This window comes from Paroedura picta, chromosome 7, assembly GCF_049243985.1.
Source record: "Paroedura picta isolate Pp20150507F chromosome 7, Ppicta_v3.0, whole genome shotgun sequence".
In the NCBI taxonomy this organism is placed as follows: domain Eukaryota; kingdom Metazoa; phylum Chordata; class Lepidosauria; order Squamata; family Gekkonidae; genus Paroedura; species Paroedura picta.
Genome location: NC_135375.1, coordinates 17,272,159 through 17,287,783, shown reverse-complemented (window position 1 = coordinate 17,287,783; position 15,625 = coordinate 17,272,159). Strand labels below are relative to the sequence as shown.

Below are 15,625 nucleotides of genomic sequence, written 5' to 3'. Positions count from 1 at the left end.
CTGGTGTATACACGCCGTGGACGACCTGTTCTCTGCGCACGTATAACTGCACCCCCCTCCCCCCGAAAAAACACAATAATAATTAAAATGCTACACCCAGGCATTTTCATCTTGGTCGCTGCAAGAGGTGTAAATCGGATCGACTATGTATGTGTTATCCCTGAGCAACCGGGAGTTGCCTGTCCTTGTGGTCGGGATAGCTTTGCATAGAGCCGCTTGCCTTGCAAGGAAAGAATTTGTTTAAAAATATATTTGACAGTAGACTTCTTGATCTCAAAACCGTTTCAGATAATATCTGTGCCCGCATACAGGCACAGTTCTGTTTTAAGTTTGAAAAGTTGGATTGCAAGCAATAAGACAATAAAATCAGAGTCCCGTAGCACCTTTAAGACCAACAAAGATTTATTCAAGGCGTGAGCTTTCGAGTGCAAGCACCCTTCATCAGACTTTTAAAACCTTCTTGTAAAGTTTTTACTCAGGTCAGTCCTCTATCCCAAAAATGCATTTCTTCACATAATCCTTAAAAAACCAGGCTTGTAGCTTGGGAGTGCTACTTGACACAGCGGGCATCTTAAAAATCAGGTATCTACTGTGGCTTGAACTGTGTTTGCCCAGCTCCAGCTAGTGGGTCAGCTGTGTCTGTTCCTGCTTCAGTCAGATCTAGTTAAATCTAGACTGGACTACTGCAATGCACTCTGCTTGGGGCTGCCCATGAAGAGTGTTTGGAAGCTGCAGCCAGCTCAGACTGCTGGGTGTTGACGGCTGGTCAGGGCCCGCTACTGGGACCCTGTGTCCCTGATGCTACAGCAATTAAACGGGCTACTGATCCCCTTCTGAGGTCAGTTGGTGTTGGTTTTGTTCTTGAAAGCCCTCCATGACTTGGGACCTGGGTATCAGAAGGACTGTCTTCTCTCATCCAGGAACCTGGGCATGATCTATAGAGGGACAAGTCACAAGAGTAGTACAGCTGGCATTCTGTGCCAAGCTAAGCTACTAGCACCCTACCTGGGCCCAGAACACCTAGGCACAGTGATCCATACAATGGGCACCTCTAGAACAGGCTTCTGCAACTCTCTCTATGGAGGCCTACCCTTATCCCTGATCCAGAAAATGCAACTGGTACAGAATGTAGCAGCCAGGATTCTAGAGGAACACCCTGGAGGGCTCACATTCAGCCCACACTCCAACAGCTGCACTGGTTGCCGATTGGATTCTGGATCAGACTTAAGGTCTTGGTAATCACATTCAAGGCCATATGCAGGCTTGGCCCTGCGTGCTTGAGGCACCGCCTCTCTGCTTATGCCCCCCAAAGAGATCTGTGCTCTTGAAGCACCAAAGAGGCATGCCTGGCCTCAACCAGAACCTGGGCCTTCTCAGTTCTGGCTCCCACTTGGTGGATGAGACTAGGGCCTTGCAGGAACTAAGACCGTTCCACGGGGCCTACAGAATGGAGCTCTTCCACCAAGCCTTTGGTTGAGACCAGCAGAACAACACCAACCTAGAAGCCCCTTCCCAATCACCAGCTATGCCCAACAGAAACATCATAGAGCCCTTGGACATTATGAACTGTTAAATTGTGGTTAAGTTTGGAATTGTATACCAAAATTGTTGATATTCTCTATACCGTTATGTTCAAAGTGTTAGAAATTCAACGTGATTGTGCTCCCGTCCTCTGTGTTCTATGTACAACGAGCAGCAACCTGTAACTTGCATAGAATCATAGAAGGCACCTCATGGGTCATCTAGTCCAACCCCCTGCACTATGCAGGACACTCACATCCCTATCGCTCATCCACTGTAACCTGCCACCCCCTTGAACCTTCACAGAATCAGCCTCTCCATCAGATGGCTATTTAGCCTCTGTTTAAAAATCTCCAAAGATGGAGAACCCACCACCTCCTGAGGAAGCCTGTTCCACTGAGAAACCGTTCTAATTGTCAGGAACTTCTTATGGATGTTTAAATGGAATTTCTTTTGAATTAATTTCATCCCATTCGTTCTGGTCCATTCCTCCAGGGCAAGAGAGAACAATTCTTGCAAGCGACAATTATTTATTGAGAACTGCTCTGAGCCGTAAGGGAAGTTAGTATAAAGGTAAAGGTAAAGGTATCCCCTGTGCAAGCACCAGGTCATGTCTGACCCTTGGGGTGACGCCCTCTAGTGTTTTCATGGCAGACTCAATACGGGGTGGTTTGCCAGTGCCTTCCCCAGTCATTACCGTTTACCCCCCAGCAAGCTGGGTACTCATTTTATCAACCTCGGAAGGATGGAAGGCCGAGTCAACCTTGAGCCGGCTGCTGGGATCGAACTCCCAGCCTCATGGGCAGAGATTCAGACTGCATTTCTGCTGCCTTACCCCTCTGCACCACAAGTTAGTATAGAAATATAATAAATACTGGAATGAATCAATAAATAAAAATTAAGATTGCACGGAGATGCCCCACTGATTGTCTTACCAATCAAAGAGGTTTGCTCAGTGGCTACATGGGAGAGAGACCTTTTTCTGAGGCAGTCCCCACAATGATGGCACAATCTACTCAGGGAGGTGTGCTTGATCCTTTCTGTTGATCTTCAGGAGACAGCTGATGACAGTTCTTTGAAGGACTGCATTTGATCGATTTAGGTTTTATGACTGACTGTCCTCATTGGAGTTTTTCAATTGTGACTTTGAAGGACTTCTACAGTTGTTGTTCTTCCTGTCTTTTCCATAACATTCAATTTATTATCATAAGCAGCCTTGAGTTCCTCAAGGGAGAAAGGTGGCTAATGAATAATAATATAAATATTCTAATAAACACTATAATAACATAAATATCCTAATAAATAAACACAAGAAAAATAATACAAATCTATAAGAGTTCTGGTCTTGCCCATAACCCCATCAAAATGAGCTGGGACTAGGAGTTCGAAAGAGAAAAGGATGGATTTATTCCCTTCCTGGTCCCTATGTCACCAAACATCTGCATCATCGTAGCTTCTTGTGTTCAAATGCCTAAATCCCCATGATTCTTATTTTTTGCAGAACTTCAAAACTGCCATTTGGACTACTGTCCTACATACCGTTGGAGGGGACATTATATGCTGCCATTCATGCAAGTAAATTTAGAACACATGAAGCGGCCTTACTCTGAATCAGATCCTTGGTCCATCAAAGTCAACTTGGACTGGTATCAGCCCTTCAGAGACTCTGTAATAAGGCTTTCACACCTATTACCTAATTCTGCCAGGGACTGAATCTGGGACTTCCTGCCTGCCAAGCAGAGGCTCTTCCACTGAACCACATTCTTCTTTCAACTAGAACATCCAGTATTATCGTTCAGTAGACACGAAACGATTTTAAAAACGTTGGGAAGAAGAAGAGAAGACGCAGCACGGCCGATTTCCTGTGCACGATAAAACATTTTATTCAAAAACAATGCATTCAATATCGTGTTTTGGCACATGAGTCAATGTGGCAGGCACATTCACACCCAACAAGAACATTGTCGAAAGATTCGAAAAGAACCATTGCAAAGTTGTCTCCCCCCCCTCCCCCTTTCACAAACTTCAATCACAACAATAAGTATGCAGGATACCTCTACGAGAAAACAAAAAAAAGGAAGTACCTGTCCAAGAGGACACCCCAGCCAAAGTTAAGTCAAGAAGATCCCATTCCAACAGGATGCCAACAAGAGAGGGAAGCCAATTCTTGACCTTCCTACTGAAACAAGACTGGAATATGCTTAAACTTTGGCCGTATCTTGTCCTTGCAGTTAACATCCGACAAAACTATTTACACATACATTACAATGTATAGGTCACATTCAAATCTCAGAATGGTGACCAGTCTCATCTACCTTGAACACACATTATCCTGGAGCTGAACCCATTTCTTAAAGAACCGGGGGCACAATCTGTTCGAAACGTTTTCTACGGAAGTTCCACGGAAGTCCACAGCAGTTGCCTTGGGCGGCAGCTAAGATTTGTTCCAGTGGAGCTTGCTGGCAGGTTTGATCCCCCCCGCGGTGAAATCCTTTTTGACTTCACTAGAGCAGCTACCAGTTTTTCATGCCAAAAACCCAACTGTTTTGAGACGTTGTGCAGCTTTCTGCGCCGTTCACCTGAGATTATATCCTGACTCTTTAAGTGTACATTTGCTACTTGAAAAATAAATACTTTCTAATATGGCTATTCAAGAACAAATGCTCGTTGGATGTCAGTGGCAGGTTTTAAAATGGGAAGATGATACCGCCGAGTCATGGGACAGTAAGATCCTTGGAATAATCTACATTTATTTACAGGATTTTGCAACCTCCATTCGCATGTCGCATTCTGTGCTTTTTTGGTACCTTGTAGCTTGGGGGGGGGGGGACAAAACAGCATTTGTATGTTGCAGTTAGGCCCCCACAAGCGGACCCTCATTGCACTGACTCTGTCTTGCAGAGACCTTGATAATCCTCTGCTTCTGCAAGAAAGATGATAATAAACAAGGGCTATGCGGTCCCTGGATGCCCACCTAACATGATCGGTGAATTCTGTGTCGCTTGGTGAGTTTCAAGTTATGCAAACTTGCTGTAAAGGAATGAGTGCTAACTAACAAGTCTAAAGTTAGAGAAATGCCTGTGCAATCAGAACAATTTAACTGCATACCTGGCCTGTTTTCTCGTACAAACTTGGTCCAAAAAGAACTGACTGGTGCACCAATGTGGCGCGCCAAAGTCAATACTTCTACAGTCTGGTTACTTCTGGTTACTTCTACAGTCCATTGAAGCCAGTGGTGCTTTGCTAGATCACATCCAAGCACGGCAATGATTCGTGTATCACAACCCCAATCCCTTTGCACGTGGTTGGGGGACTGTGTCACTGCATAATGACATGTTCCTCAATGTGACATCTAATGAAACCATGCGTATAAAATGGAGCAGCGTGCAGCTCTCGTACTTAGGGGCTGCGGCTTAGTTTGTTTGCGCGTGCATATCATGTAAGGCTCTTCTGGGTGAGGAGGAAGGCATGGGAAATGGAATGCGCATGCACATATATTTGGGCATGACTCTTCCTTCCACCAGGTATTAATTAAGACGCTCTCATTTTGCTTCAGTGAACGTGAGATAGAGTCTTCATGCAGGATGTTGTGAAGAACAGCAACAGGAATCATGCACCTCAATCCTCAGATTGCCATCTACCAAGAGAGGACCATTGTGTGGGACACATGGAAAGTCCCCATTCATTTCAGTGGAGGGTGCTGAGCTGCATGGGAGCAATTTCTTCACCTGAAGTGAATGGGAAGATTGCTCCACAGCCCTCTGCATGCCTCACGGGCCCCTGTTGCAGAACAGATAATGTTCTTGTGGAGCAACAGTTCCTAAGATCTTTGGCTAGAAGTGATTAAGAGGGATGATCCACTGAATCTCTGTACCGCAGATGCATAATGATAGATTTCTTGTTATATGAGGATATCTATTTTGCTGCGGAATCTATTAGTCAAGCGCTTGAGCTATCCTAAATTCCTTGCTCCTCAAGCACGTGTGCCATTATAGAGTCCGTCTTACTTAAGTATTCGTACGAGTCTAGAACCTGCAACTGATCTAGAATCTACATTGTGCCATTGCTCTGCACCATTCTATCGTTGACCATCCTTGATGGGCTCTGTAGGGAGCCGTGTTGGATGAACGCAGTGGGCATCTTTCCCACCCGTCTCAGCGAGAAATTGAGACTGAAGCAGCTTCAAGTTCAGTCCCCCCTGACCAAACACTCCAGGCCAGCTTTCAGCTCCCAGCAGGACCAAAACAGCATGGAACAGGAGAGAGGGTTACAAAGACTTTGCTTTTCAGAAGTGCTCTTCGCAATGGAAGGAAGAGTATTGATACTGTCGAGAAAAAAAGAAATAAGTCATTTACTCTGGGCCATATTGGCCTATTGATTCGGAAGTCGGAGTCTCTGATGAAATCTATGGTCCAGGTTATGAAATATCAATGGACGATTCGGCGTGGAAAATCAATGGCTATGATAGGACCTTTTGTCAATACCTTTCTGAATTCCCATTTCTAATGTCTGAAACATTTGCCCTGCTGCCTCGAATCTCTCTTCTTCTTTTGCAGAGCTGTACACTGTTACCCTCCCATCACCTTCTGGGGTGAACTCCTACTGAAGTCAGTGGCGTTACTCCAAAGTAAGAGGTTTGAGGGCTGGCGGCCGTTTTAGCCAGCGGTTCTGCTTTGTTGGATCGCTTCTCGGTTTCACCCAAGGGTGTGATGAGGCAAGCCCTACGGCACAGAGCAGCCAAAACAAGGTACAGGAAATGGCCGATGCCATTTCTTACCATTGTTAACTAGAAACTGGAACACACACGCATAAATATATACACATACGCAATGCATATAGGTCTCCCGAGAGCACAAACCCAGAGTTAACTTCATTCCTATCTCGACGATGTTCTCAAAACCAGAAGTTTGTCATTTGGAAACTGCCGCGAATATCTCCTCCGAATCCTGACCAAGCAAGGGGATTTTCAAAATTCCGCTCAGAATTGAACAAGGCTGAGTCGAAGGGCAGGATCCACAGAGCGCCTTAAGGAAGCAGAAGGCCTGCACGTGAGGAGGGAAGCCACTGTTGCCTGTCAACTACTCTCTCTAGCTGCACTCCTCTTGCTACATCACCTGTTCCACCACAGTGGCTCCTCCCTCGATTCTCAGGAGTGACTCGACATAGCATAAGGAAATGAAGAGGCAGGAAAACCAAAATGCACAAGTGAAGTTCTACTCAACATTATCTGGATCCAAGCCACTTTTCATAGTTTTTTGCTGTCTACATGCACAGACTTGCTCATTCCTCTACTTTAGTGGGTCCTCATCCTAGAAATCCCGGTTGTTAACAGGGTGAAGTAAATCTACGAGATTATCCTCAGGGGCTCGGGTTCAAAACCCTTAACCCTTGGGCTCCAGTAGTCTCCCATACAGCATTACTCCTGTCTGCTTTCCCTGCTAGATTCAAACGTATCTAAAACATTACCCATCTGCTCTTCACTTTCTACAACTATGAGGCTCAAACACAACATGGGATGATCACTGTCTACAAATCACACTGTCTACATCCCACTGTCTACATGGGATGATCAAAGTCTACAATGCCACATTCAGCTGTGGAAAGAGGTGAAAACTGGAGCCTATGGTGGAGACAGTGATGCTGAGGATCAGTTACTAGCCATTTTAGTGGGGAAGGAGACAAGAGCATGTGGCTAAGAACGGGACAGATCCATGTCTACCAGTCCAGATAGTGACACTGAGCCTTCTGAGACCACTGCACAACCACGATCTCAACACATGAAGACCAAACAAGAAAGAAGATGATCATGCTGAAGTACAGTTTTCTGTTCTCATGGCGTTCTAGCACTACATGGCCATTAATGTCAATGGGGGCTGCTTCCGCATAGAGTTTCCAGTCCAGTTTTGCAACCCACCATGAATGAGGGTTCTTGGACCACCTGCATGATGTCATTCCCCAATGGGGCTCTGAACATCCTTTCCTCATGCTCTGGACGCTCCTCTTCAGACCTCCTGAGCTATGATCTTTCTGGGAAAACTGTAGTAAAACAGATTGGCCTACGGTGCGGATTGGGAAACGTGGATGTCTGAACCTTCCCACCCAGGTGGGAGGTAGTGTTCTCTCCCTATCTCTTCCCATCCCACTGCAGGCAGGAATTTTACTGGATTTTAAAAAAATCAGTAGTTGCTATATCGCTATAACAATACAGCGACTACATTTTTTTAAAAAAAGTCATCCGATGATATGTCAGGGGGATGGAAGGCACAAGGGTATACTGAGGCAGACATGGAGTGTACCCCCATTTGGACAACCTGTTGCTGATGGGAATGCCTGTGCACTTGCAGAAGCGAGGCATGTGCAATGGGGAACCATCCTCAAGTGGAAAAAACTGGGCTATGTTTCGATGGAGAATCTTAACGAACACTTAAAGTCTATGGCAATATTCACAGAAAATTCCACATAGCTGGGATCCTTATTTGTTATAAGGACAGACCAAAAAAAAAAAATCCTGATACCATCCTGGATACCGCTACTGTAGAATTAGGTTTCAGATGAGAATGTAATAGTTCTGGAAAGATTTGGGAAGGGCTTTCCAATGAACAGAACAAAAGGCTTAAATCTAGGGAATGGTTTCCAGTAGAAAACCTGAAAAGCCACCCAGCTTTGAAATCCACGGTACTCCTTGGACCTTGATGCATTAACTACTGGCGAGGAAGAACTGCGTTCCAACACATGGATCCATTTCATTACACATCCCCTTCAAAGCTTAACACCCTATTGCTTCCTAGAAGAACTTTGAACTCAGCAGAAACGGTGGGAGAGTTACTCTTTTTCTCATGGAAGAGCTTCAGAGTTTATAGGAACACAGGGGAATTCACCCCCCCACACACACACACCAAAATAGGATCTATTTTTTTTTTACTACTATGCTAACAGTATTTTTAACATTGGTGGAAACCTCCAACTCAGGAACAAAGTTTTTAAACGAATCGGGGCCAGGTACTCTGCATCTGTAGGGAATGTCAATATACAACTTGGTGGGGACCTGATTCGGCTTGGGACTATGGATTGGGTGGGGTAGGAGGGCATCGCGCCCCCCCCCCCCGCTGTGCTACTGACCTTAGTTGCAATGGCCCCAAGGAGTTATTCCCCCTTTATGTACAAGCATGGAATTCTGCACATGCAGGTCTAAGGAAGAGCAGGTCTCCTGGGGCCATTTTGGTTCAGGAAAAGGGCGTGGAGGATAGGCAGCAGACCCCTTCTCTCTTTGCACTGCTGAACGGGTCCCTGCAAAGTTTCACAGCTGCTGTGTGTGGCTGCGGGGAAAGCAAGGCCGGTTCAGGGAACCTGGACCTGACCAATTTTAAAAAGTCTCATGTCGTTTGGCGCTCAGCAGACGGCATCCTCTCCTCTAAGCTCTTCGCCACTGCCTTATGTTGGCCCTGGGAGGGTCAAGAAGCGAGCCAGTGCTGCATCCAGGTCATGGCCAAGTGTGATCCTGCAGCTGTCCTTCAGAAGCCTCGGAGCAATCACCGAGGCCTTGGGTGTGCCCTGCATTTTGCACGGCCGCTTGGTGAGTCAGTGATGGTGGCACTTCTGGCCCAACAAAAATGGAAGGAGCTCTCATTTACCACTGGGATGGGCTCAGTAGCTGGCTTGGCTCTCGCCACACTGGGGTCACGTTGTAAAAATACCAATGGGAATCATCCCAGTTGGACATGGGTCAAGGGACAGGAGTCTGGCCAATGCAGCTCACTAACTAGCCCTGCTGGGAGACGGAAGTCTTTTTACTCTTTCTTTGAAAAAACAAAACAAAACAGCACAACCCCCCCCCCCCCCCCGGATCAGTTCAGTGGCTATTTATACTGTCAAGTCCCAACTGTCCTTCACGGGAAATACGCCGGCGTAAACTGTAATTCGGTCACGACAGCAGGAAGAGTTTTCGTGCCGATCATGGAACAGCACGACTATTTCCCGCCCTCAACAGCCGTCGGTCAGCTGAGAAAAACCAGCAGATCCTAACAAGCAAACGCAAAGGGATTCTCAGCGTCTGATGTGGAATGTGTAAAAAGAGAGATGCGTAGGAAAAATACTTTGCGGCAAAGTCTTGGCAGCGTTAACTACAGATGCAAAACCCCCTACCGTAAACAGCTCTGACTTTCCTACTGCAGGAATCGAAGAAATGCTCCAGCATTGCTAAATGTGCGGAAGCCCCCCCTCCCCCCCGCGTCCCCCCCCCGCCCCTTGAAACACGTTGATAGAAGGGTGATTTCAAAGCATATCTGAATTACAGAAAATACCCCCCCCCCCCGACCCCTGCAAATGCTCTTTCCCCCTCCCTCTTAGAATTCAGTTTTGGGCACTTTTTTTTTCCTGGAACGTTTTTAAAACCACAATCATTTTGGCACTTCGGGTTAAATCTTTAGGCACAGTGCGACAAAGTCAGCTTGGCTAGACCTTCTCCATGCATTCGGTAGAGCTGCTGGAACTCGGCGGGCAGCTGATGGGACTCCTGCCACTTGGTGGTAAACTTGGTTCCCTTTTTATCGTAGTAGTGGTAGGGAAGGTCTTCTCGGTTGTTCGGGTTGAACCCAAACGGCCAGAACCCGTACAGGTGGATTTCGTCGCAAATGGCCGCTGCGAGAGTATATTGAAGGATACCTGTGCTGAGCCGCTTGGGAGCCAGGTGTTTGTTCTTCCAGTATCTGCAAAAGAATAACAGAACGGTAGGTGCAACCAACAATGGAATGCCGGGTTATAATTCCTCATTGTTCCTTCACAATGCTTCAAACGGCAGCATGGAGTCAGCCCATCCTGGACTATACAAAGCAGGCATTGCCTGCTTCCAACATTTATTGCAACCTGCTGGCTGCCTCCCCACCTGGAAATGTTGTTCCTGGGGGGTCAAGAGGTCTTCATGGATAGCAGAGGGGGCATAATTGGTGGCTGTACTAGGAATGGGTGGAAATCTCTCTTCTACATACGGAGGAACTTCCTTTGGAGGAACTGCATGCCACCAGCCTCTCACCCAGGAACGGATCAAGTCTATTCTTCCTCAGTGCTTTAGGACTACGTTCTCCTAAGTGTGCTGGTCTATGACCATAATAAAACTAACTAACTAACTGACTGACTGACTGACTGACTGACTGACTGACTGACTGACTGACTGACTGACTGACTGACTAACTAACTAACTAACTAACTAACTAACTAACTAACTAGCAGCCAGCCAGCCAGCCAGCCAGCCAGCCAGCCAGCCAACCAACCAACCACCCAACCACCCAACCAACCAACCAACTACATTCTTCTAAGCTATTCTCTACCTGATAATCAGTTATGCCAATTACAATCCCTACTCTGGATTAAAATTCTTGTCCTCTGCATTGGTTCTCTTTAGTCTCTTCCATGCACTAGTCGTAGAATCATAGAGTTGGAAGGAGCCATTCAGGCCATCTAGCCTAACCCCCCCGTTCAATGCAGGATCAGCCTACGGCATCCATGGCAAAGATCTATCCAGCTGCTGCTTGAAGACTGTCTGCGAGGGGAAGCTCTCCAACTCCTTCAGCAGCCTCTTTCATGGATGAACTACTCTGACTGTGAATATTTCTCCCCCTGATATCTAGTCAGTACTGTTCTACACAGAGTTTAAACCTATTACTGTGTGTCCTATCCTCTGCTGCCAACAGGAACCACTCCCTGCCCTCCTCCAAGTGACCACCTTTCAAATACTTCAAGAGAGTCATCATGTCCCTGCTCAAACTCCTCTTCTCCAGGCTGAACATTCTCAAGTCCCACAGCCTTTTCTCCTAGGGCTTGGTCCCCTGTCAAAGTGCTGGTACACAGCTTATGTATGTCACTGCCCGTCAATGGCAAGCCCATTCCTGGAAGCTCCAGGAATGGGTTTCCAAGGCAAGTGAGAAGCAGAGGTGGTCTCCCATTGCCTTCTCTCGCAGTCTTCCTTGGTGGTCCCCCCATCCAAGCACTGGCCCTGCTTAGCTTCCGAGATCTGATGAGATCAGCCTATGGTAGGCTGTCTTCTCACCCAGCATTCAAATCACTAATTTATTTTAAAGGACCTGGAGTTGTTTTTGCCCCTTAATACCTTGGGTCCAACACACTTAAGAAGACATCTTCCTCCTCCTGCACCCCATCACATCATACTGGATTGGCCAAGAATGGCCACCTACTAATACCATATTGTTCTCTGATACTGAAGAAACTGGGTAAGCTCTGCTCGCAGGGAGGTGAGTGTGTCAGTTGGATCCAGCCAACTTTCTTTGTCAGTCTTCTTAGTTCTCCTTGTTACAGCCATTGTCCAATATGGCTCTGGTCCATGCAGTTGCCTGATCTCCAAAATGGCCTTTTTGGGTGGATGTGGAGGCCCCCTCCTCTCCTTTTCACCAGAAGACAAAGCTGCTGGGTCTAAACTGCATGCTGGACTGAGGCAAGGACCTTTAAGACCAATATACTGCAAGGAGTTATTTTTTTTTTGTTGCCAATCAGTGGAAGAGGTTCTGCAGGCCTAGTTGGGGCTTCTCTGACTCATCACAGAATGGGGAGAAACCACACAAAGGAGTGAAGGAAGGCTTGAATTGCATTGTCATAGAAAGACTAGGCATTGATACAGGGAAAACACTTTGGATTAAATTTGCTGGTTCAGATTGATGATCATTATCATATGCTTTACACTTCACAGGAGGTATTTTGTAAAATTTAGCCATCTTTGAGCTACTGAGAGACAAAGTTATATTAAGCATCATATAAGAGTACAGTAATGACAGAAGCTACCTGGGAAGGTACTTGTGGAATCAGTTAAGTTACAGCACAGCCTTCTGATTGGTCACAAATCCCTCTAGTCTCAGTAATGGTCTGAATTCGATTGATCTTATGCCCCCTAGCCGTCTTTCCCTATTGACCCGATTTACACTAGCGTAGTTCCTTGTTGTTCCTTATCACTTTTTTAGATTGTCTGACTAGCTGTGGTTATGGTCCAGGTCTACTTTACTGATTTATTGACTTTTTATACCATATCTTTCTCCCCAGAGGGGACCCAAAGCAGCCCACATTATTCTTGCCTTCTTGATTTTGTCTTCACCATGAGGTATGCTAGGCTGAGAGGATGTGACGGTCCCAAGTTCACCCAGCAAGCTTCTACAGCGGAGGTGGGGTTCAAAACTGGGTCTGCGAGATCCTAGTTTGATGAACCCAGGCTTTCTCAACCATGGTTTTGTCAAGTCCTGGGGTTTCTTGACAGCCCAAAAGGATTGGAAGTTAGTTAATTCTTATATTTATAAAAATACTGTTAAATATTTATTGAGTGATATGATCATATGATCATTTATTGAGTGATATGAGCCTCTTGTGGCGCAGAGTGGTAAGGCAGCAGATATGCAGTCTGAAGCTCTGCCCATGCGGCTGGGAGTACAATCCCAGCAGCCAGCTCAAGGTTGATGCAGCCTTCCATCCTTCCGAGGTCGGTAAAATGAGTACCCAGCTTGCTGGGGGGGTAAACGGTAATGACTGGGGAAGGCACTGGCAAACCACCCTGTATTGAGTCTGCCATGAAAACGCTGGAGGGCATCACCCCAAGGGTCAGACATGACCCGGTGCTTGCACAGGGGATACCTTTACCTTTGCCTTATGATCATATATGGTCATGTTGACCCATCCACCCTCCCAAGCTGGCCAATGATGGGCCTGGAGGGGGTGGGAAGGGGAGAGGCCCCAGGGGGGCATGTACACAGTTATGTTTCTCAAAACCCGAAGAATGTTTCAGGGGGCTCTCAACAGTAAAGAAGTCCAGAAAGGCTGTTCTAATCACTATACTATACTACCTTGGCTATCACCAGATTGACCAGGCAGTTTTCATGGCTCTTCTCCTCCTCCTCTTCTTCTATGCGACTTGCAATTAACAATACTACCTTAGTATAATGGCCTGTATCCAACCATTCTGTCCATGTAACACAAAGTTTTCCAGCATTCTTCTCTGTTCCTGCAAACCTACCCAGCCCTTGGCAAGCCAATTGTCAAGGTTATGGGGCCTTGGCAGAGAGCTAGTCATGGGTGTTGTAGGAGGAGTGGAGCGAAGAAGGGCAGAGGGCAGAAAGCACCCCTCCCTCCACAAGTGTGACTCAACTGGAAGGGCTGGATTTCATCTCCTTGTCGACTTCTGGGTATAGAGGCGCAACATGAGACCTCTGTATTGCCAGCTCTCTACTCTAGCTTAAAACCGTGGCCAAATATCACCATTGCTCCTTCCCTAATGCAGGGGTAGTCAACCTGTGGTCCTCCAGATGTTCATGGACTACAATTCCCATGAGCCCCTGCCAGTGTTTTCCGGCAGGGGCTCGTGGGAATTGTAGTCCATGAACATCTGGAGGACCACAGGTTGACTACCCCTGCCCTAATGAACATCAACAATTTCAAACCAAGGTGGGATTTCTCCAGGGCAAGGATGGACGCTCTCCCAACAGCCGTTTTGCTTGGGAAGTCTCAACATCAGCCTCTACACCTGAGTTACTACTGCTTCTGTGCAGACGTAGTAGAGACTACTTGACATATTTCGTGCCATTGTACACTATGTGAAGTGGAAAGAAATGAATTGGTAATGCTCGCCCTTTCTCACTTTAAGACCTTGGATAAACTACCCGAAATGTGCACAGGGGCGCCTGCTAAATTTCTTTTTGGCTGATTTCAAATGCAGTTGCAAAATTTTGCTTCTTAGCATTTAGAAAATAAAAAACTCTATTTAAGCAAAATGGCGCATTTTACTGTTGCCGTATTTTTATTCTCTATCATCAACGTATCCGTTTTTATCTGATGTATGTTAATCATCAAATAATCAAAGGAACTTTGCTGGTTTTTGACTGTATGAATAAATCTCCCTCTCTCTGTGTCTACGTATACATCTCCTTGTCCTTGCCAGGCCAGCCCACCATTCCTCAGTCCTTTCTGAGCACTGATCCCACGAATCTCGGGATGATCTTTCCTGGGTTTGGAAGGGGCTGGAAAGCTGAAAAATTCTGTGTCCCTTCTGTGGGATGAGTTAACCACGAGAACGATACATACCTGCTGATGTGTTGCATGATGTTCCCTGGCCAGGCCAGCTGGACTTTTAACTGTCCTCGATGCTCGGTGAAGAAGTCCACCAACGTTCTCGTGACCGTCGCCGAAGTATGGAAGAAAAAAGCCGGGATCCAGAGAATGGCGTTGTCCAGCTTCTTCAAGCTGAGAAAAAAGTTATTGCGATCTTGAATGGTCAGCAGGTTGTTGTAGTACTTATCCAGAATGCTGGGGTTGAAGGTGGTCAGGTTGGTTTTCCGGCCAACGTCCTTCTGGAACGCCTCGGTCGGAGCGAAATTGCAGCGGAAAACAAAATCGGACTTATCGATCTCGTCCCCACACTGGCTGCCCACCAGGATCCCGCTGTTCCCGACCACGGAGCAAACGTTGTAGTGCTTGTTCTGAATAGGCGAGACGTCGGGAAGAAGAGCTCGGAAGTTATTGCTAATGGAGAAAACGTATTTATGGCTGGAGTAGTCGTAGTGCATCAGCTGCCCGATCCGGACCATGCTCTTGGTCAACGAAAAGTTCTTGACCACGTCGATGTTCTGCAGGATCTCTTGCCTGAAACAAAGTTTAAAATATTTTCGTAAAAAGGTTGCATTTTTCTGTGTTGCACAATCAAGTGTGTTTGGAGAAGAATTTGAAGCAGTGACTAACTTTGGGGAAAGAGAGCATATGTTTGAAACAACCCCAGAAGAAGACATCTCTAGGGTTTCTTGAAGTCTGAAGAATGTTTCAGGGGTTTCTCCATGGTATAAGGGTTGAGAAAGGTTGCCCTAGAAGCATAAATGCCTAAACTGAGGCTATCCTACTTTGGTCAGGTTACCAGATGAAAACAGTCACTGGAACAGCCAATAATGGTTGGAAAAAGCTGTAGGCAGCAGGAAAAGAGGAAGACCCAACATGAGATGGATTGACTCAGTAAAGGGGGCCACAGTTTGCATGGCCAGAGCAAGGCTGTTAATGAGTGCATTTTGGAAGTTATTAATTCATATCCATATCCATTGTTGTTCCTCTTAATATTTGTGAAACAGCCTGG

The 15,625-nt window shown here is 46.4% G+C and overlaps 1 protein-coding gene across 1 annotated transcript in view; it reads right to left on the bottom strand.

Moving 5' to 3' along the window:
* Positions 1-9,841: 9,841 nt before the first annotated feature.
* The window catches only part of ST8SIA3 (ST8 alpha-N-acetyl-neuraminide alpha-2,8-sialyltransferase 3), a 51,842-nt gene continuing 46,058 nt past the window's right edge, over positions 9,842-15,625 (bottom strand). The window contains exons 5-6 of the mRNA XM_077346862.1: positions 14,590-15,147; positions 9,842-10,226 (exon numbers count right to left, since the gene is read on the bottom strand). Of these exons, the coding sequence (XP_077202977.1) occupies positions 9,944-10,226; positions 14,590-15,147 (841 nt within the window). The 3' untranslated portion in view covers positions 9,842-9,943. The remainder of the gene's footprint in view (positions 10,227-14,589; positions 15,148-15,625) is intronic.